Source organism: Mycteria americana, unplaced genomic scaffold (assembly GCF_035582795.1).
Source record: "Mycteria americana isolate JAX WOST 10 ecotype Jacksonville Zoo and Gardens unplaced genomic scaffold, USCA_MyAme_1.0 Scaffold_53, whole genome shotgun sequence".
NCBI classification, from domain to species: Eukaryota; Metazoa; Chordata; class Aves; order Ciconiiformes; family Ciconiidae; genus Mycteria; species Mycteria americana.
Genome location: NW_027445639.1, coordinates 252,544 through 273,450, shown reverse-complemented (window position 1 = coordinate 273,450; position 20,907 = coordinate 252,544). Strand labels below are relative to the sequence as shown.

The 20,907-nt window shown below is 50.2% G+C and overlaps 1 protein-coding gene across 45 annotated transcripts in view; it reads left to right on the top strand.

Annotated features, from left to right (window-relative positions):
• Positions 1-826: 826 nt before the first annotated feature.
• The window catches only part of SCRIB (scribble planar cell polarity protein), a 123,726-nt gene continuing 103,645 nt past the window's right edge, over positions 827-20,907 (top strand). For 22 of the 45 annotated variants that reach the window (XM_075490349.1, XM_075490344.1, XM_075490343.1 and 19 more), the window contains exon 1: positions 829-1,259. In XM_075490349.1, the coding sequence (XP_075346464.1) occupies positions 1,098-1,259 (162 nt within the window). In that variant the 5' untranslated portion in view covers positions 829-1,097. Of the gene's footprint in view, positions 1,260-20,907 lie in introns of all 45 variants that reach the window. The other 23 variants (XM_075490323.1, XM_075490311.1, XM_075490327.1 and 20 more) reach the window with 2 other exon arrangements.

The following is a 20,907-nucleotide window of genomic DNA, read 5'->3' as shown; positions in this document are numbered from 1 at the left end:
TAAACCTACTCTGTCATGACTGTGCCTTGCTGGGGGGGGGGGGGGAGGGGGAGATGGTAATTGCTGTTCTTTATTTCTCCTTTTGCAGCACTTGTTTTACAAGCCTCTGTTGTGTCCCCTTTGACTCATGTTCTTATGTGTGCAGGCATTGTTCGAGCTCTCTTAGAGAACCTATTTCATACTTCTGAATTGCCTTCATATACTACCTTTAGTCTAACTAGTCTTTTAAAAGAGAAATGTTAATGCCCCGCAGCACTCTACACAGTGGCATAGGCTTTTTTCAGAGCATTTTCCTAATAATGTCTCACATTATAAACTTGATATCCAGCAGCTGCTAATTAAGACTGTGTGTATATACAAAAAAAGTCTGGGTTATTTTTCCCTTTGGTTGTTACTTCTCATAGGTGAAGACTACGAGCCGTTGGGGTGGAGGTTCACTGCACCGATCCTCGGTGTCGCCGGGCTGGCTTTCAGCGTAAGGTGCGGCACGGCGGAGGTAAGACGCCGCCACCAGCAATGCTGCTTACTGCTTTCAAAGCCGGCTCCAGTTTATGCCCCCGGCACCCAGGGGTGCCGGCGCAGCCCCTGGTCCCCGGCCCAGGCCCTGCCGCCCGGCAGCCGCCGCCCCTCCCTGGGCCGGGCCTGCCCCGGCCTCCCGGCCCGCGGCGGCGGCTGCCGCTCCCCTCCGCCTCAGCGGCGGGCGGGTCCCTGCGCCCCGGCCCGGGCTCTCCGGCGCCGCCCGACCCGAGGACTGCGCGGGTGGCCGGGCGGGGCCGGGGCGGGCGCGGGGCAGGGCGGGAGCGGACTCCGTTTCCCAGGGACGCTCGCGGGGGGCGGCGCGGCCCCAGGAGCCGACCGGGCCCGGGCGAGAGCGGCGGGGCCCGAGCGCAGCGGCCAGGCCCGAGGGGCGGCGCGGAGCCGGGGCGCAGCCGGACGGCGGAACCGGGGCCGCCGCGCGGCCCTGCCGGAGCGCCCGCCCCCCACACATCCGGGCCCTCCCTCGGGCAGGCCCCCTTCCCGGCGCGGCGGCTGCCGCCCGGGCCCGCCCCTGCGCTCCCGGAGCCGATCGCGGCCGAGCCCCGGCGCGGCCCGGCGCGATGCTGCGGTGCATGCCGCCGCTCTGGCGCTGCAACCGGCACGTGGAGGCGCTGGACCGGCGGCACTGCTCGCTGCAGGCTGTGCCCGAGGAGATCTACCGCTACAGCCGTTCGCTGGAGGAGCTGCTGCTGGACGCCAACCAGCTCCGGGAGCTGCCCAAGGTGAGGCCGCGGGCCTCCCGCGCCCCGGCGCTGGCCCGGCCCGGCCCGGCTGGAGCGCACGGCCGCGGGCCGCCGGTGGAGGCCTCGGGCCGCTGCGGCCTGGGGAGCGCGGCCGCCGCCTGGTCCTGCGGTCCGGGCCCGGCCCGGCCCGACCTGGCGGGGCTGGAGGCCGACCGGGCCTCGCGGGAGGCCGCCCCTTTCCGCCGTTCTGCCGGGGCCGCCCGAGGCCGCCGGCGCCTTCTCCCCTCAGCCGCCTCTCGGTGGCCCGTGAGCGGAGCAGGCGGGCGCTGCCCCGGCCTACCCAGCCCCGCTCCCGGGAGCGGCCTCCTCCCGGCTGCGCCGCTTTCCTTCCCCCGTGTCCTCGGTGGGGAGCGCGGCTTCGGTCTGTCCGAGCCCCGGCCGACTTCCCCGTGCTTCTAGCCCAGTGCTGGGCTGGGCAGAGGAGCTGCCGGAACCGGCGAAGCCAAGCGCCTCTGCTGTGGGAGCGGGAGCCCCGGGTGGGTTTCGCGCTCCCCACGGGGACCGGCAGCCGTAGACGCCCGGCTGGCTCGCTGTGGCTTGCCACGGGAAGGGGAGCCCCTCGCTTCGAGAGCGGTGAGCTTGTCTGCCCAATAAAGGGGTCTTCTGCCTGCGAAGGAGAAACGCTTTACCTAAATCAGCAGTCCTGTGAGCCACGCTTACTGCTAAGCAAAGCACAATGTGAATTTAAAAACTCTGGTTTAATCTGTAAACTACAAAAGCTATCAAGTAAGTTCTATTAAAAGTGGTACAGGTGCTTTATACTTATCTGGGACTTCAGCCTGCACTTGCAAGTTCTTCCACAATTCTGTTTAGCCACAGAGCTCTCTGCAGATGTAACACTGGTGATAAATCCTTAGCGCGCTGCCACACACCATGCTGACATGATTTCTCTGTAGAAGCAGAGGGACTGGAGATCTGCTCAGCAGACAGCTGCCAGCTCCACCCAGACATCGCTGACTCCCAAAGGTTTGCTTTCACAAGGCAGGAGTCTTTGGTACGGGCCGAGCTCTTGTGTTTGGGCCCTAAAGTACCATTCAGCAGGAACTGAAACGATGGTGTTCCTATTCTGCTGGGTAATCTGGAGCATAGGACACTGCAAACAAGAACTGGAATTTCAACCTGCCTCTCAGGAAGGAGAAGGCCTTAAGACATTACTGGGCTATAGAATATTCTGGAGGAAGTTTTACCACATATCCCCTGTGGAAGTTGTACCATTTTTAAAAAGTTAGTTAAGTATTACTTGTGCCAGAGAGAGAAAGTATTTGACTGTAGCTTGTTTGGATAGATGCTCGTCAGTGAATATAGACTAAGTCACCTTTTTATTGAAAAAATTGAGAAATAGGTCATTATTTTTTGTTTTAAAGTTTCTTGTTGAATTACTGACATGTTATGAAATTTGCCATGAAATCTGGGGGAAAAAAACCCAAACATGCAAACCAAAACCTTTTTTTTTTGATTCAGGCCAAAATAATTTGGTTCAGTTTTGTTAAACTGTACAATTTATGCATCCCTACCTAAACATATTCTCTTGTATAGAAATGGCAGATTCTTGCTCTCCTGATGGCTCTTAACATTTTTGCATTCTCTCTGTCTTTCCTTGTTGTCTTCCTTTGAATTACTGTGAGCCAGGCTGCTTGTGGGATTCAGTTGTGAGGGTGCGTTGTTCAGGTATGGAGACACTAGTATGATACATTATCAGCTCTCTTATATCATGTAGCTTGGGATGTTGTTATACTTCAGGCGGGGATATTTCTCAAACTACTGGAAGATGTGTGTTATAGGCAGGTTAGGACTTATGAATGAGTGTACGTCTCTTCTGCAGAGGAGGCTAATTGCGACATATCTGCAGTGAACCTGCTGATCCTTACGCTGCTCAGTCCTTTGTATCCTGCTGAACAGTCACAGTCCTACCTTGTGTTTACATTGAACTCGTTTGGACTGAGATATTACTGGGTTTTGGTTAGCTTTTGAAGAGCATCTTTTGGATTATACATGCAAATTTTATACTGACATTTTACTTAGTCTGTGATCAGATAGATATAATCCTGCCTGTGAAAGCAGGTACTGCGTATGTGTCCTAAGCACTGTGTCTCCTTCCTGTTGTCACCCAAAGAGCCTGTATTTGTGAATGCTGTTCTTTAACTCCAGCTGTTACATCTGTTTGGCTTGGGAGCATCAGAGCTCTTGCCATGACCTATCCTGGGATCATGGGTTCCCCTCTGGTGTTTGAGCTCCCCCAATTTTTTAGACTCTTCTGACAAAGAGTAATTAGAAAAACAATAGAGAACAGACAGATGAGATTCTGGTCCTCTAGAAAGAGGTAGTAAAGTCAGAAGAGGTACAGAGAATGGGGAGCAGAAAATGGCGTGATCAGACCCAATACGCAACAGCTTTTGTACAGGGAAAATAAATGGTTACAAGATCTTTTCAGTCTGTCTGAAAAAGATAGTGCTGTTCCTCCATCAGGTGACAGAGGTCTGGAGTATCACAAATGGCCTGGAGGGAATGAACAGGGAGCAACTGACCACTGTTTCTTCCTGCATGTGGACTGGAGGGCAGTAAGTGAAACCAACAAGGGCTCAGTTCAGAATAAATTAAATAATTTTTAATGCAAGATGTAGTTAAGTTGAAGTGTGGAACTACTTGCCATAGGACATAATGGATGCTCAAAGTTTACATGAGCTCAGGAAAGAAGTGGACCAGTTCATGGAAGAGAAAACGACCAAAAATGAGTATATACAAAGACACCATCTTGTTTGTGCTGCATATCCCAGGAGAGACTTAGAGGAAGTACTGTTTTGGACTTGCTGTACTCACACTCTTCCGTATCAAGTACTGTCTGCAGCTGCTATGGGCTTTTTCCAGTTGTGACAGGGGGTATCAGCCCATCCCTAGCAAAACCTAAATGCCCTCTCCCTCGCAAGCAAGGTGAGCATCAAATACGTGCAGCTGGGGAACAGGAGGGAAAACAAGCAGAGCACTCCTGAAAAAAGCCAGGGAGCTGGTGGTTGCTGCCTAGAGATACGTCAGGAAGAGGGAGCAGAAGTAGGCCCCACAGAATTTCCCCCTTTCCAGTCTCTCACTGAGTTTCTTCCAGCTGGTGCCTCAGGTGGTCCGGAGGCAGTTGATGAGGAGGTCTGCAGTTTTGTGGAATGAGGATGCAAGCTTAGGTCCACCTGAGGTTTGACCCAATATGTGTCCTAATGGTTTGTGCTAATAGAACTTAACTTGAGCAGTGAAGAGGTGCACTTTTTAGTCCCAGGCACACAAATCACGTGCAGGAAGGGCATTATTTAAGGATATTACTGTTGGGAGCCATGTGGGTAGGGCCAGATACCTAATGTATGAGTAAGACTCTGCATGTTATACGAGGTGAATATGGGAAGAAAATTGAAAATAAATTGCCCTTCCACCAGGGAAAGAGAGGACAGCAATATTTGATTTGGGCACGTATTTTCCCTGAGGGAGAACAATGGGAGAGGTCTTTGGTTGGGGTGGGGAGGACGCTTTCCAGTTGACTTCCAGCACTTCATGGAAACAAGCCTTTTGTGTGAGAGAGACTGGGAGGAGGATTTGTGCATACCACGAAGGAAGATGGGGGGAAAGGGAAGTGTGCTTGTTTCACAGAATAGGGCTGTGTGTACCCGTTGCTTGGGAGAACAGTTTAAAGGACTACCGAGATGTGCGTGTAGGGCCAGGAGAGGAGAGCAGCAAATGGGAATCAGTTAGACAAATGTGAATGAGAGAGTATATACAGTCTTTTGTAGCAAGTTTGACCGGAGCAAGTTTGTTTTTAAGGGCTCAAGCAGGATTTTTGGGGAAGGCTTCCATGTGGAGGTGATTTTTGAAGCAAAAGAATGGAGGGGTGGCTGGCTTTTGGAAAGGTCATCTTGTTTTGTGGTTAGCAAACAACTTCCTTTGAAAATGTTTGAATTTATCTGACTCCTCTTCTGTGGCTTTTCTTACCTAGCACCCACTACCAGGCCACCTCTGTCTGACATGCTTTTATTTGTCTTTATTCCGCTGGTTCCAGAGTCCAGAAACACTGGCAGTCTCTTGCTTTTTCTGTGGCACCACTTTCTTCTGTACCAGAACTTCCCATGTCCCCTTCCTGCTGCTGCTGCTGCTTTGCTCTTGATCTGATTAGGTGATCTGCCTGCCTCCTGGCATTTCTGAATGACACCACCGCGCTTTCCTGAACTCTCTCTTCCAAGCTGTAGAAGTGAATGCTTGTTTCTCTCTGTCCTGCAGTGCTGAATAGTCTTCTATCTGCTCTTGCTTCTTTTTTATTTGTCCCATGTGGAATCTTGCCTGTTTTGAGTCCAGATTTTTCATTATGGTGGCTATACTCTTGTTGTTTGAAGTGATAGATTAAATCTGTGTTAGGAGCATCTGCTGCCTTGTTGCAGGGATTTGCTGCCAGGGTGATACAGCATGATTTAATGGAAAATGATAAATTCCATTTGGTAAGTTCCCTGTGCTCTTCACGAGGGTGTCTGAATTCCAGAGGAGGAAATGCCTTGCTCTGTGCTGACTTCTGCTCTACCTGGCTTGCATAAAGTGATTTCTGCAGGACTGTGAGCATGTAGCACGCTACAGCAGTAGGATAAATAGCAGGTCCTTCAGCTAGGGGTATAGGTTTCAAGGATACAGCCTGCTAAATCATTACATTAGAGCTACAAAAACCACCTGACTCATTTAGTCCACTCTCTCTGAGCACTTCAGAGGTGCAGCTCTCACCAGAAAGGAATGAACGCAGTCTGGAATTCGGAGGAGGAATTTGGAGGTGGCAGATGGAGCCAGTCACAGCCCAGGAGCGGAGTGTGATCAACAGGGATCCAGAGGCTCTTGGTGTGCTTTCAGAGGAGTGCTCAGGTTTGGAGTATGGGAAGGCAAAAGGGAGAGGTCAGAAGAAACCTGGGTGGAGCACAGCTTGTAGGACCTGGTGTAGGAGGAAGAGAGGGTGGAGCTGAGTGGGGACTGAAAATTATGAACAAGTCAATGCGGAGGAGGGAGGAGACCTCTCTTCTGTGTCAGCAGGAGTATGCAGAGGGACAGGCTGCTGGAGACCTTCTACTGGAAGAATACCTCAGCAGGAAGTGTCATGAGGTTGGGGGGCTAGGCTGAGAGATCATGCAGAGGGGGGAAAAAGGAGGAAATAAAAGAGCTAGCTTTGATACTAAGTTTTTGAATAGTGGTGGTGCTAGGGATGTCTAATGGGGGGGGGGGGGGTTGCAGTTTCTCTGCTTTGCTTTTTCCTTACTAAAGCTCCCATGACAAATTGGCCCCAGTGCAGAAAACTTTTTTTTCCTGCTACCTGGTGAACTGTTATTAGCTTGCACTGAAAACTATGAGACATGGACACCTGGCTAGAGCACCAGGGAGAGGAGACCTTTTGGGTACAGCGCAGATTCCTTCCTGTTCTGGCTTGCTGCTATTTGCATCTTGGCAAGGCCATTTCTAGGCTGGTGGAAACAGTCCGGGTTTCAGCGGTTCCTCCTGTTTGGCTGCCATTGGCCTGGGGCAAGAGCATCGGTGTCCTTTGTCCAGAGTCTGGGATCCTGCTGCACTGAGCAGGGTGAAACCTGAGACCAGTGTTTGTCACTTTCCCAAGACAAGGTGGGGCCTTGCAAAGCTAATTAAGAGCAGCTTTTAATTTCCTGGCATCTGGGGCCTGCAAGGAGGATCTTGGGTTGTATTTACTTCCGTAGAGGAGTAAAGCTGCTCCTTTTAATCTCTCCATGCTAATAGCCCTTCCCTGAGAAAGTCGGGGAACCACGAATCATCAGTGACTGGACTCCTCAGAGGTTCACCATGCTGTAATGAGACTGAGCGAGCTTTGGTGCCTATTAAGGCTTGAGTGTGCGGTGGGCACCTTCTGCCTGTGAATTCTTTGCATCACAGGCTCTGTCAAAACTGCAAGCTGCATTTGTTTAACAAAACCAGTCAAGAAACTGGTTTCACTTGATTGTTATGAGACCTGTGCACAGAGTTGGCATGCCTCTATTCCTTCCAGGAGTTCAGGAGCCGTATGAGTTAATGTGTACAAATGGATGTGGTTTTGTTTCTCCAAAAGCCAGGTATTCTGGATGTGCTGCTGCCCAGAAGTTGAAATAAGTGCAGTCCGTTTCACCCTCATCCTTTTCTCTCTGTGCAGTAACTGTCTGTCTTATAAATCCTGGGTGGTGACTAGGGGGATTTAGGGCTTGTGCTGGAGTGGTAATAGCTGAGTGTAGGCTCAGTTGTGGAAAAAAGAGCTAATAAAACTCTTGGACATACAAACAAGGGAACAGAAGAGAGGAGCACGGAAGTGATTTCATGCTTTAAGGCCTACAAATAAGAATTGACTATTAATATTCACTTCTTTGTGAGCTCCAAGGTGTGTTTCAAGCTTCGTTTTTGGACAGTGTGTGGGTGTGCTGCCCTATGTGGATCTCAAAAGGAGCTCAGGTCTTGGAGGAAGTTCAAATGAGCGTAACAGTGAGGTAAAAAGGCATACTGGGCGGCAAAGAGGTTCAGTGAAGCAGAGAGTTCATGAAGATTTGGGTTACTATGGCCTAAATGATGCTGCCTCTCATCAAATCTTCCTTTGCACTGGTTTTGTACAATGTAGGGAGGTCATCAGTGAAAGCACCTACTCAGTCTTTCCCCTGGGTTCAGCTGACCCAGTTAACGTAAACCTCTAGATATGTCTGTCGTGGTTAATAACATCTTCCATGTCTTTGGGTGCGTTGGCTGCTTGGAACGAGTTTGCACCGTTGGGATTCCTCCTGTTCCTTGGTGACACCTTCCCTTGCTCCTGTTCCAGGACGCTGTCTGTGAAGCGTAAATGTGGTATCACAGTGGCCCTACAGAGCATTTGCTCATTACCTGATCTGCTTGCACCTCTAAGATCTCTCCTTATTCCCTTTGGCTATTGTCTGAATACCTGCCACGAATGATTTAGGTGGTGTTTCATTGATGGTTAGAGGTAAAGGCAGGACTAGGTTAACCTCTTCAGATCTCCTCTGACCTGTTACATATGTTGCCCTGAACATTCCTGGATTTCGTAACCTTCTTTCACCGTCTCCCTGTTAGAAACTCGGATGAGGCAGGGAGCAGTGGTGAAAGAGCGTGGTGGATGGTAAGACATGCTGCATGCTGAAGCAGAGGGATGTGACGGCCTGCAGAGCTCTTGCATTGCAAGGTTCTCTGGTTTCTGACTCCTCCTTTTTCCATTTCTAGTTCAGGGTATTTAATGGTGTATGTCTGAGCTGTTTCCCTGAGAGCTGCTTTGGCACCTTCCTATTCTTTGTACTCTTCCTGTTCAGAGGAGCTGTTTGTGTCTTTTGTGTCTGAGAATCTCCTGCGGTCTCCTTCCACACAGGGACACGTAACTCTTCTTTAAGGCTTTTCCAGTTCCCCAGATGTGGTTCCATGAACTGCGAGTGTACAGTCTGCTGTAGTCTGAATACCCTGCTCTGTACCAATTAATAAACTAGATCTCATCTGCCTTGTCTTGATTTCCCAGTTTCAGGGTTAGAGCTTATTTGTTGGGGTTTTTTTGTTTTGTTTGTTTTATGGTGCCTCTCAGTGCTGGAGATGCATCTGTTGTATAAACTTATAGGGTGATATGATTTCTGCCTCAAGAAAATACAGTCCTATTTGAAATGATTGGAACAGGTTATTGTATAACTCTTGGCATTTCTCCCTGTTGCTAATATTTGTGGCGTTACAGAGAAGTAAATTACTTTTTTGTAATTGCTAGTCGACCCTTCTTTGGTCTGAAGATGATTTAGAAGAAAATTAGATTGGTAGATCAGGTCCCTTTGTTATACTGGAGAAGGTCATTCCTGGGGTGCTGATATGTCAGGGAGGGAGCTGGATGGGAAAGGCAAATGGTAGAATAGAAAGGGGTCTTTGGATGGTAGTTTGGGTATATTAGGTTTTGCTTCTTCACCCGTAGCCTGAACGCTGTCCCATGAGATGATCTCAACAGGTCTCTCCAGATTAATGCTTTTGCGGTATTTCAATGGAAAATGCCACTGGATGCTCCGTGTCTGCCGCAGGGAGTGCTGATGTGTCAGTGGCACTTGTCCTTTGGACTTCTCCCAGCCCACAGCGGACTGAGGTGGAGGTTGCTTGTGTTCTGGTTTCAGTAGGGGGGCCCTCTGTTAACGCAGTTGTATGCTGCTGCTTTCGTGTCTAAGATGCAGTCTGAGACCATGTATTGCTCCTGTCAGTAAACCTCTCCCACAGCTCTTTGCAAAAGTGAGGTGTTAATTATGGTGTCATGATCTAAATCTGGCTTGGGGATTTCCTTTCTGTGGCCCTGAATTGGTTTGTCATTTCATTTGGACCAGAGATTCCACTCTGCTCCTGCGTGCCGTCCTCAGGCAGCGTGCTGTCTGCAGGGGAACAGTTGCTGCCTCCGGCCCCAGAAGGGGACTGCATTCCTCGGTCCCTGCTTAAATGCCTCGGAAGAAGCAGCTGGTGAGCCTTTGGCTTGGAGACAACTTGCTTTGTCTTAGCTGGAATGTATTCCTGACGCTTAAGTACTTTTATATATTTGAAATACATTCCTCAGGGCCTGATACGTGGGGTTAAATAGTCGGAAATCCGTCCAGTCTGTGTTAGGGAGGGCTGTGTCCCGGCAGCCTGCGTGTGTGTAGGGTCGGTCTCCTCCCTGTCTCTGAGCTGCGGTGTGCGGGGACATGTGGAGCTGCTGGTGTTAAGCGCGCTCAGCGCTCCTGCCCTGCCCTGCCGGGAGGTGCCCTGCCTCACCAGGCCTCTCCGTGCATCTCCTCCTTGTTGTGGAGTGGGCAGGTGAGCAGCGTCCGCTCCTCCTGTGCTGTGTGGGGGCTGACGGGGAGGAGAACCCCCCTTTGCTGTCTGTGCTGAAGCACAGGGAAGGTGGCCTGCCGTGGTGGTCTGGCTGCAAACCTGAGCTTGGCGGAAGGCTGCTGTGCCTGGTGTTCCGCTGCTGCAGAGTATCAGCTGTTTCTCTTTGGACTCAGCTGAGTTGCCACCCTTCAGGTGTTTGTGATTACGTGCTTGTGGCCAGAAAAGGCTGAAGCCAGTTTAGTATCTGTGGCAAATGCTGTGAGGAGCAGAGAATGAAACACTGCTATAGTTGGAGTCAGTTATTTGGGAAGATCTCTTGTTTGGGATGGCAAGTGGTCTGTATCCACTGTCTGTGGTCTTGTCCCACGCCTGCTCAGGTGGGTCAGACTGAGTCTCGGGATACCTGGCATGAGGATCTCTGAGGAACGCTCAGGTGTGAGGGTCTACCTGGATAGTGGTAGTGGTGCCCTTCCCATGGCACCAGGGCTGCCCCACGAGGGCTGAGGTGTGGCCTCTCCACTGGAGGTCCAAACTGATGCACTCATCTCTCAGCATTGGCAATCACTTTTTTTGGCCTCTGCTACCATTAACTCTTGTTACCCTCACTGGTTTTCAGGTGGAGTGGCTCTTCTTGAATCTAGCTATTCTGGGAATATATATGGCTTGTGTTGTTTCTCTCAATATAGGGAAAGGTGTGTCTTGGGTTCACTGCTCTGGTGATGCAACCTAGCGCTAACTGGAGGTGCTTGGCTCTGCTGGAAGTGGACTGACTCCTGCTCTGCTAAGGTAGCTGTACAGCCTGTGGGACTGGCGTTCTGCCCGAGCTGCCCAGCTGTGGGATAGAAGTCTTTCTGGTTCTGTGGCCTTACCTGTAAGGTGTTGGCTTTGAGCACAGTGATTTGGAAGGACTGAGCTTAACCTTAGAGCTGATCAACTTCCAAGTGTTTTGCTTTGCAGTTTTTGCTTCCGGCTTCTCTTGAATCTCTCTCATACAGCTGGCTTTGCCCAAAGGCAATCCTACTGGCACAGTCATCAAAGATCAGCTCTTTCTTTCATCACAGGTTTAAAAGGAGGGACCCCAGTTCTGTTCAGACTTCTCCTACTTGTAGGTCCCCGAGACTGGAAAGGCAGACACGTGTGCTCCTGCGTCCTGACGCCTTGACTGTGGAGCATGCAACAGAGTCTCTGCTTCCTCCGTGGGCAATTCTTAAGATGTCAAGCCTGTATTTAACCAGGAAAATGTGAATGAAATACAAGGCTCAGATACGTGATCTGGTTTTGCTGTGAGCATTTTGAGGAGCTGCCCGAGCTGCTGCATTTCACTGCTGATGGACACCTCCTGTCCACGGTGGCAGAGTCCTATGCATTCATTCTGGCTGGGTACAAACATGGAGGTCTGCTGCATGCTGCTGTGAGCCCAGCCCATGGTGGCATGGGAAACCAGGCCCTCTTCTTGCTCGTGAATCGCTAGGAGAATTGTAATTATTTTCTTGCTACACAGTCTGATCCTGCCTTTAATTAAATATGTGCTGTCCTGCTGAAGGCAGTGGGACTGTACCAGCAGGGTTTGACAGTTGGACCTTGTAGCAGCCTTCCAGCACCTGAAGGGGGCCTACAAGAAAGCTGGAGAGGGACTTTTTACGAGGGCATGTAGTGATGGGACAAGGGGTAGTGGCTTTAAACAGAAAGAGGGGAGATTTAGATTAGATATAAGGAAGAAGTTCTTTACTTCTGAGGGTGGTGAGGCACTGGAACAGGTTGCTCCAGGGAAGTTGTGGATGCCCCGTCATTGGAAGTGTTCAAGGCCAGGCTGGAAGGGGCTTTGAGCAACCTGGTCTAGTGGGAGATGTCCCTGCCCGTGGCAGGGGGGTTGAAACTAGATGATCTTTACGGTCCCTTCCAAACCAAACCATTCTGTGATTCTGTAACTTGAAATTCTCTTAGGAGTAATGAGATGTAAGGATGACCTGTCTTTATCACTGGCACTTCCAGGATCGGAAAGGTTAGCAAAACCTGTGCGTTGGATCCCTTTAGCCGGTGCTGGCGGAGAAGTAATGCAACAGACATTGTTGGTGTGTTCAGTCCCTGCAGCAAAATCACCTGGTCCAAACACCTCTGGCTCTGGGCCTTTGTCTTGGAGGCAGCCTGGGTTATCACAGGTTGTTTTTGAGGAAGAGGAGGCATCTGAGACCCACTGTTTGGCTAGCAGAGCTTGGGAACATGCTGATAGTCTCGGCTGCAGAAGCAAGAAGGTTTTGTGCAATTCCAGTGTGAAGACTGTGGTTTAGCCCCAGCTGTCATGGTTTAGCCCCAGTCAGCAACTGAGCACCACACAGCCACTCGCTCACCCTCCCCCCCGGTGGGATGGGGGAGAGAAATCTGAAGAGCAGAAGTAAGAAAACTCATGGGTTGAGATAAGAACAGTTTAATAATTGAAATAAAACAAAATAATAATAATAATAAATTGTAATGAAAAGGGAAAACAATGAGAGAGAGAGAGAGAGAGAGAGAGTGTGTGAGTCATTTAGTCCATGACTTTGGGCTGCATCTGTCATAACAGTCCTTCAGGGTAGCAGAGATGGTGTGTGGTGTTGGATTGTTGCATGCTGAAGCCAGTTCTGGTTCCATCACCACTGCACTTTGCTCAGTTTCATCAAAGTTCATTCTTCATTAATCTGGCTGATTTGTACTGTAATGCCGTTGATATGGCATATAGCAACCATAAAAGTGATGATGTACAGTATTATATAACAGTTAACGTCATGTCATTAGGTTCATTGGCTATTTTCACCCAAAATCAAATCCACTTGAGGTACACATCGGACTTCCCCATCCTTCTGCATCACCCACCAAGTGCACCCACGTCCTTGAGCAAAAGCAATCCCACAAATGGGTTTTCCTTTGCCCCAGGCAGGAGTAACCCACACTGTCTTCCCCAGCATATTTTTATGTGCACTACAGGAACTTTATCCCCCTCCACAGTACGTAAAAATTTTGACTGGGGAGGGCCAGCTCGATTGACAGAACCCCTAGTGTTGCCTAACCAGGTGGACTTTGCTAAATGTGTATCCCAATGTTTGAATGTCCCACCACCCATTGCTCTCAGTGTAGTCTTTAACAGTCCATTGTATCATTCAATTTTCCCGGAGGCTGGTGCATGATAGGGGATATGATAGACCCACTCAATGCCATGCTCTTTGGCCCAGGTGTCTATGAGGTTGTTTCAGAAATGAGTCCCGTTGTCTGACTCAATTCTCTCTGGGGTGCCATGTTGCCACAGGACTTGCTTTTCAAGGCCCAGGATAGTGTTCCAGGTGGTGACATGGGGCGTGGGATACATTTCCAGCCATCCGGTGGTTGCTTCTGCCATTGTAAGCACATGGCGCTTGCCTTGGTGGGTTTGTGCAAGTGTGATATAATTGATCTGCCAGGCCTCCCCATATTTGTATTTCAGCCATTGCCCTCCATACCACAGAGGCTTTAACTGCTTGGCTTGTTTAATTGCAGTGCATGTTTCACATTCATGGATAACCTGTGCAGTAGTGTCCATGGTCAAGTCCACCCCTCGATTGCGAGCCCATCTATATGTTGCATCTCTTCCTTGATGGCCCGAGGTGTCATGGGCCCACCGGGCTATAAATAATTCACGCTTATGTTGCTGGTCCAGATCTACCTGAAGCCACTTCAATCTGAGCAGCCTGATCCACTTGCTGGTTGTTTTGATGTTCTTCCGTGGCCCGACTCTTGGGTATGTGAGCATCTACGTGACGTACTTTTACAACCAGATTCTCTACCTGAGCAGCAATATCTTGCCACAGTGCGGCAGCCCAGATGGGTTTGCTTCTGCGCTGCCAGTTGCTCTGTTTCCATTGTTGCAACCACTCCCACAGGGCATTTGCCACCATCCATGAGTTGTATAGAGATAAAGCACTGGCCACTTTTCTCGTTCAGTAATGTCTAAAGCCAGCTGGATGGCCTTTACTTCTGCAAATTGGCCTGATTCCCCTTCTCCTTCAGCAGTTTCTGTGACTTGTTGTATAGGACTCCATACAGCAGCTTTCCACCTCTGATGCTTTCCCACAATATGACAGGACCCATCAGTGAACAGGGCGTATTGCTTCTCATTTTCTGGTGGCTTATTATACAGTGGGGCCTCCTCAGCGTGCATCACCTCCTCCTCTGGGAATATTCCAAAATCTTTGCCTTCTGGCCAGTCTGTGGTCACTCCCAAGATTCCTGGGCAACTGGGGTTTCCTATTCAAGCCCGTTGTGTGATCAGTGCGACCCACTTACTCCACGTAAGCATCAGTTGCATGGTGTAGAGGGGACCCTCCCTTTGAACATCCCGCTCAGCACCGGCAGTCGGGGTGCCAGGAGGAGCTGTGCTTCAGTACCAGCCACTTCTGAAGCAGCTCAAATCCCTTCATATGCTGCCAATATCTCTTTCTCAGTTGGAGTATAATGGGCCTTGGATCCTCTGTATCCCCAACTCCAAAACCTTGGGGTCGGCCTTGAGTCTCCCCTGGTGCTTTCTGCCAGAGGCTCTAGGTAGGGCCATTCTCCCTGGCTGCAGTGTAGAGCACATTCTTTACATCTTGCCCTGCCCGGACTAGCCCAAAGGCTACTGCATGAACTATCTCCCGTTTAATTTGTTCAAAGGCTTGTCATTGATCAGGGCCCCATTTGAAATAATTCTTCTTCCAGGTCACTTGATAGAGAGGGCTTATGATCAGACTGTAATTTGGAATATGCATTCTCCAAAAACCCACAATGCCTAAGAAAGCTTGTGTTTCTGTTTTGCTACTTGGTGGAGACATGGTTATTGTTTTGTTGGTCACATCCATTGGGATCTGATGACGTCCATCTTGCCATTTTATTCCTAAAACCTGGATCTACTGTGCAGATCCCTTGACCTTACTTTGTTTTATGGGAAAACCAGCTTTCAGAAAGATTTGGACTATTTTCTTCCCTTTCTCAAAAACAACTTCTGCCATATTGCCCCACACGATGATGTCATCAATATATTGCAGATGTTCTGGAGCTTCACCCTGTTCCAGTGCAGTCTGGATCAGTCCACGGCAAATGGTGGGGCTGTGTTTCCACCCCGGGACAGTTGATTCCAAGTGTACTGAACACTCCTCCAAGTGAAAGCAAACTGTGGCCTGCACTCTGCTGCCAAAGGGATTGAGAAGAACGCATTAGCATTATCAGTTGTAGCATACCACTTGGCTGCTTCTGACTCCAGTTCACATTGAAGTTCCAGCATGTCGGGCACGGCAGCACTCGGCAGCGGCGTGACTTCATTCAGGCCACGATAGTCTACTGTTAGTCTCCACTCTCCATTACACTTTTGCACTGGCCAGATGGGACTGTTAAAGGGTGAGCGAGTCTTACCGATCACTCCTTGGCTCTCCAGTCGACGAATTAGCTTATGGATGGGAATCAGGGAGTCTCGGTTTCCGCTGCTATTGCCACTGGTGCACTGTTGTGGTGGCCATCAGCACCTGTTGTTCTTTGACCCTCAGCAACCCCACAACAGAAGGGTCCTCCGAAAGACCGGGCAGGGTGGACAGCTGTTTAATTTCCTTTGTCTCCAAGGCAGCTATACTAAAAGCCCACTGGTACCCTTTTGGGTCCTTGAAATACCCTCTCCTGTGGTAGTCTGTGCCAAGGATGCACGGAGTCTCTGGGCCAGTCACAATGGGGTGCTTTTGCCACTCATTCCCAGTTAGGCTCACTTTGGCGTCCAATACAGTTAGGTGTTGGGATCCCCCTGTCACTCCAGAAATACGGATGGGTTCTGCCCCTATATAGCTTGATGGCATTAGGGTACACTGTGCACCGGTGTCTACTAGAGCCTTATACTCCTGTGGGTCTGATGTGCCAGGCCATCGAATCCACACAGTCCAGTAAACCCGTTTGTCCCTTTCCTCCACCTGGCTGGAGGCAGAGCCCCTCTAGTCCTGGCCATAGTATTCGTTACCCACTTCTTGTAAATACGAGTCAGGAGTTCCTTCACTAAAATCAGGAGTAAGATCAGCCCTTCTACTCTGTCTGGGAACTGTCTACTGGGAACCGGAGCAGCGATTTTCCTGGAAGAACGCCCTTGCGTGATTGTTTTTCCTTGCAACTCATGTACCCGTGCCTCTAGGGTTGAGGTGGGTTTTCCATCCCACTTCCTCATGTCCTCTCCATTGTCACACAGGTAAAACCACAGGGTGCCCCGTGATGCGTACCCTCTATATCCTTTCTCTTGGGCAGAGGAACGCTGACTCCTAATAGCTGAGATACTGGTCTGTACAGGTGGGGAGTAGCACCTATCCTCTTCAAGTTGCTGGACCTCCCAGGACAGTTTCTCCACAGCTGAGACGAGGAATTTGAGAGACTTTCTTCGTATTCCCGGAGCTGGCTAGCTGCGTCATCCACTGTTGGTCCTTCTTCATCTTTCCAGGTCATTACTGCCAATGAGTTGGCATATGATGCTGGTGTGCTCCGTACCAGCTTCCACCACGTGGGTCATGTGCACTTGACTTCATCTGGATCTTTGGCTAACTGCTCATTGTCCAGGTCACCATAAATCACCTCCAGCACAGCTAATTCCCTCAGGTACTTGATACCTCTTTCCATGGTGGTCCGTTTGCCTAGGCGATACATAACATCTTCCTTGAAGGAATATCTTTCCTTCATAGCTGACAGGAGCCACCTCCAGAGGCTGAGGACTGGTGCCCCTTTTGCAATGGCTTTGTCAATGCCCCCTTCCCTAGAAAGAGATCCCAGCTCTTTGGCTTCATTACCTGCTAATTCCAGGCTAGTGGCCCCACTATCCCAGCATCGGAGCAGCCAGGTGACAATGTGCTCACCTGGACAACGGCTGAAATCTTTTCGTATATCTTGCAGCTCACTCAGGGATAGGGATCGGGTGGTTTCCATCTCGTTTATGAGTTTTTCCTCTTCCTCCTCCTCTCCTCATGATGGCCCTGCTCTTTCATCGTTCCTTTCTGAACAAGCTGACTTTCGCTTCCAAGATTTCTTCCTGTGTATAGGGGTGACTGATACCACCACAGGTTGGTTCCCTGGTTCAGCTGCAGTGCCTGTCGCAGGGATTGGAGTAACCACAGTATCTGTCAGGGGGTGGGGGTTGGATTAGCCGCAGTGCCTGTTGCCAGAGTTGGAGTAGCCGCAGTGCTTGTCGCTTTGTCATCAGACCTAGAGACGTTCTCTTCCCCTTGAGGGTACTCAATAGTGTTGAACAGGGCTCAGTAAGCACAGGCCAGGCCCCCGCACGTTGCAGTGATTTGTATCTCCCTAGAATTGCCAGGGTGACAGCATGCTTTTTCGAAATATTCTACTAATTTTTCAGGATTCTGCACTTGTTCAGGGGTGAAGTTCCAAAACATTGGAGGTGCCCACCATCCTAGGCATTTGCCTATGCTGTCCCCCACACCCTGCCACTCATAGCTATCCAGCCTTGGGGCAGATCTCTTATTCACTTTAGACAAAGCCGAAACAATATTCCAAAGAAATACAAATAGAAGTATCTTAACTACCCAAGGATGTTCAAGATACTGAAAAGTTACTGTAATGAAGGAGGAAATATGATAGAAGAAGGTAGCGAAGGTGCCATTCTGTATTTCCTCCATAAAAAACCTCTCAGAGCAAGAAGTAGAATTGCTAATTGTCTCCACAAGGTGGTACCTGAAGTACAGTAATGGCTTCAGTAGAAAGCCCAAATACCAGATTAAGCTCAAGGACAGTGTTTTAATAACAAATCTCCCAGGCAAAACATCACTAATCACTGCAGAGCACAGCACACTGCAAAAACCAACACTGATCTTTACCACGTACAGCAAAAAGAGAGCATGGTGCAGATCAGGTAAACCAATATCGAGAACTGATGAATAAATATCGTGACCCACAACTGTTAACAGATATAAATTCCTTAATACACTCTGGTTAATCTGTTATTATCTCAAACCCTTTGAGCCCCACGTTGGGCACCAAAAAGGACTGTTGTGGTTTAGCCCCAGTCGGCAATTAAGTACCACACAGCCGCTTGCTCACCACCCACCCACCCCCGGTGGGATGGGGGGAGGGAAATCTGAAGAGCAAAAGTAAGAAAACTCATGGGTTGAGATAAGAACAGTTTCATAATTAAAATAAAATAATAATAAATTGTAATGAAAAGGAAAACAATGAGAGAGAGGCACAAAACCCAAGAAAAAACCCAAGTGATGCAACTGCTCACCACCCGCTGACCGATGCCCAGCTGGTCCCCGAGCAGCGATTGCTGCCCCCCCGGCCAGCTCCCCCCAGTTTACATACTGAGCATGACGTCATATGGTATGGAATAGCCCTTTGGCCAGTTTGGCTGTGTCCCCTCCCAACTTCTTGTGCACCTGGCAGAGCATGGGAAGCTGAAAAGCCCTTGACTAGTATAAGCACTACTTAGCAACAACTAAAACATCAGCGTGTTATCAACATTATTCTCATACCAAATCCAAACCACAGCACTGTATCAGCTACTGGAAAGAAAATTAATTCTGTCCCAGCCAAAACCAGGACAATAGTGTAGACCCAGTTCCTGGTCTCCAGGTGTATAAATTGTCACCACCTTACTTCAAAGACGTTGGCCTATGTGTAAGATCATTGTGGCTCTACGGTTGTGTAAGTTGGGTGTCTGACTCCTCTTCCTCTGGCACACGTCCTGCTCCCTTTCAGCAGTGCTGCAGACATCTCACCTTGAGAAATGCCCCATCTTTATGAAGTGTTTCATTGAAGCCTGCTTAAAGCATGCTTGGTTGGGGGCAGAAATGTCCCTACAGCCTGATGGCACTTGACGGCCGGCCGCCTCCTGTCTGCTGTTTGCAGCAGGGGTCCCGGTGCCAAGGCAGCCCCCGCGAGCTGTCTGTGCTGCAGAACAGCGTAGCTCCTTCCCCAGAGAAACTGGTAGAGGGGCCTGGGCGCCTGTTTGCCCTCCTCCCTCCCTCTTGGCCACCGTAGAGATGGCTCTCCTCCAGGTACAGGCGGGAATGTGGGGGCTGGCCGTCAGAGGAGAGCAGCAAGGTGATGTTGGGGAACAAAGACCCCTGTGTCCTAATCCCCTTCCCCTGGGATTGGGCATGGTGCCTTTGACGGGACTGATGTTTGGGGCGTGAAGCGGGACAGATGCCTCTGTCCACATGCGTGGGACTGCTTCATGTGTATCTCAGTGTTGCACATTAGTGTGGGGAGAGTGGTGAGGGTCTCCTTGCCTAAGCAGCGACAAGTGAGGGGAGAGCTGGAGTTCAGCTTCAGGTAGGCCAGAAGCCCTTTTGCTATAGCCTCAAGAAAACAAAGGTTCAGAAAAGAGTCATGAAACTAACCTGGGCCTGGGGCCGATCTGGAAGGAGGGAGCAGTCTGCATGCAGAATCAATCAGTGTTTTCCAGGTCTCAGGCTTCAGCATGCAAACAGCTTTCTCTGCTTGCTTGGCTGTGAAGATGCATCCTTCTGCAGGTAGGATTGGAGCTGTAGGACATCCGGGCTTGTGTTGCCATTGTGTGAATCATGGATGGGCACAGGGCTCTGGCCTTGTTGCAAGGACTCTGTGGCCATGATTGCCGCAGGCTGGATGCCAACGTCGCGGGCACTGGCAGTCTGCACGGGAAGCTCGGTGGGCCTGGTAGGTCTGCGTCCCGGACCCTGCTGTGCATCATCAGACTGATTGGGTCGTTCAGGGACTGAAGCCCTTTCCCTCCCTCCTGCCAGAGCAGCGGGGCCAGCTCCACCGGGGCCAACTCCACCATGCCTCTTCCAAACAGCCAGCGGTGGCAGTGCGGGGGCAGCTGCGGTTACCCAGCGCTGTCTGCCCTGCCGATCCAGGCTGGCTCTTTGGCCGTTAATCCCTTTGGGGAATAGGTTGGCTTTCCAGGCCTGCCCTCAGGATTTTGTTGTTTCTGGGAAACTGCATAGTTGAGTGGTAGCTCAGAGGGTTTGTTCTGATCCTTTTATCCATTGTCCTTTCTCCTTTTTTCATTTTCCACCTCTTGATCTGACTGAATAAGTGAGCAGGGGGAGGAGGCAAGGCTCTGCTAAGCATTGCTCTGCAGCAGAAAGGAAGGCCTTGGGGGGTGGTGTCCAAATTCCCAGCATCACTGCCTGAATACTGTGGTTCTTTAGGCTAACCTAATAGCTCCATTAACCTTTTTTTCATGTCCTGGGGCTTTGCTGCATCCTCAGTACTAATGCTGGGAGCTTCACAGATATAAACATCGACAGTCAAAGAGGCAGGATGGAAGTCTGGAGAAAGTACGTCACATTAGCAAGCTGAAGAAACACAACTTAGTTGGAGGCACGCTAATTGCAGAGAGGAGGATGGAACCTTTCAGACGTTTTCTAGGGCCTCTTACAGACAAGAGACTGGGCTTACAAGGGCCCTTTATGGCTTTGCTGTGTATATACATGCTGTGTGTGCCTTTGCATGTACTGGATTGTTGTGCTGCTGTTCAGAGGGACCTTGACAGGCTGGAAAAATGGACCAACGGGAATGTCATGGAGTTCAACAAAGGGAAATGCCAATTTCTGCAGCTGGGGAGGGATAACCTCATGCAGCAGTACAAGCAGGGGACTGACCACTCGAAAAGCAGCTTTGCAGAAACACTGGGGGTCCTGGTGGACCACAAGTTGACCAGAAGTTAGGAAGAGCATTGCCATCAGGTCAAGGAAGGTGATCCTTCCCCTCTGTTCTGCTCTGTTGAAACCACGTCCGGAGGACTGTGTCCAGTGCTGGGCTCCCCAGTGCAGGGAAGACATGGACATACAGGAGT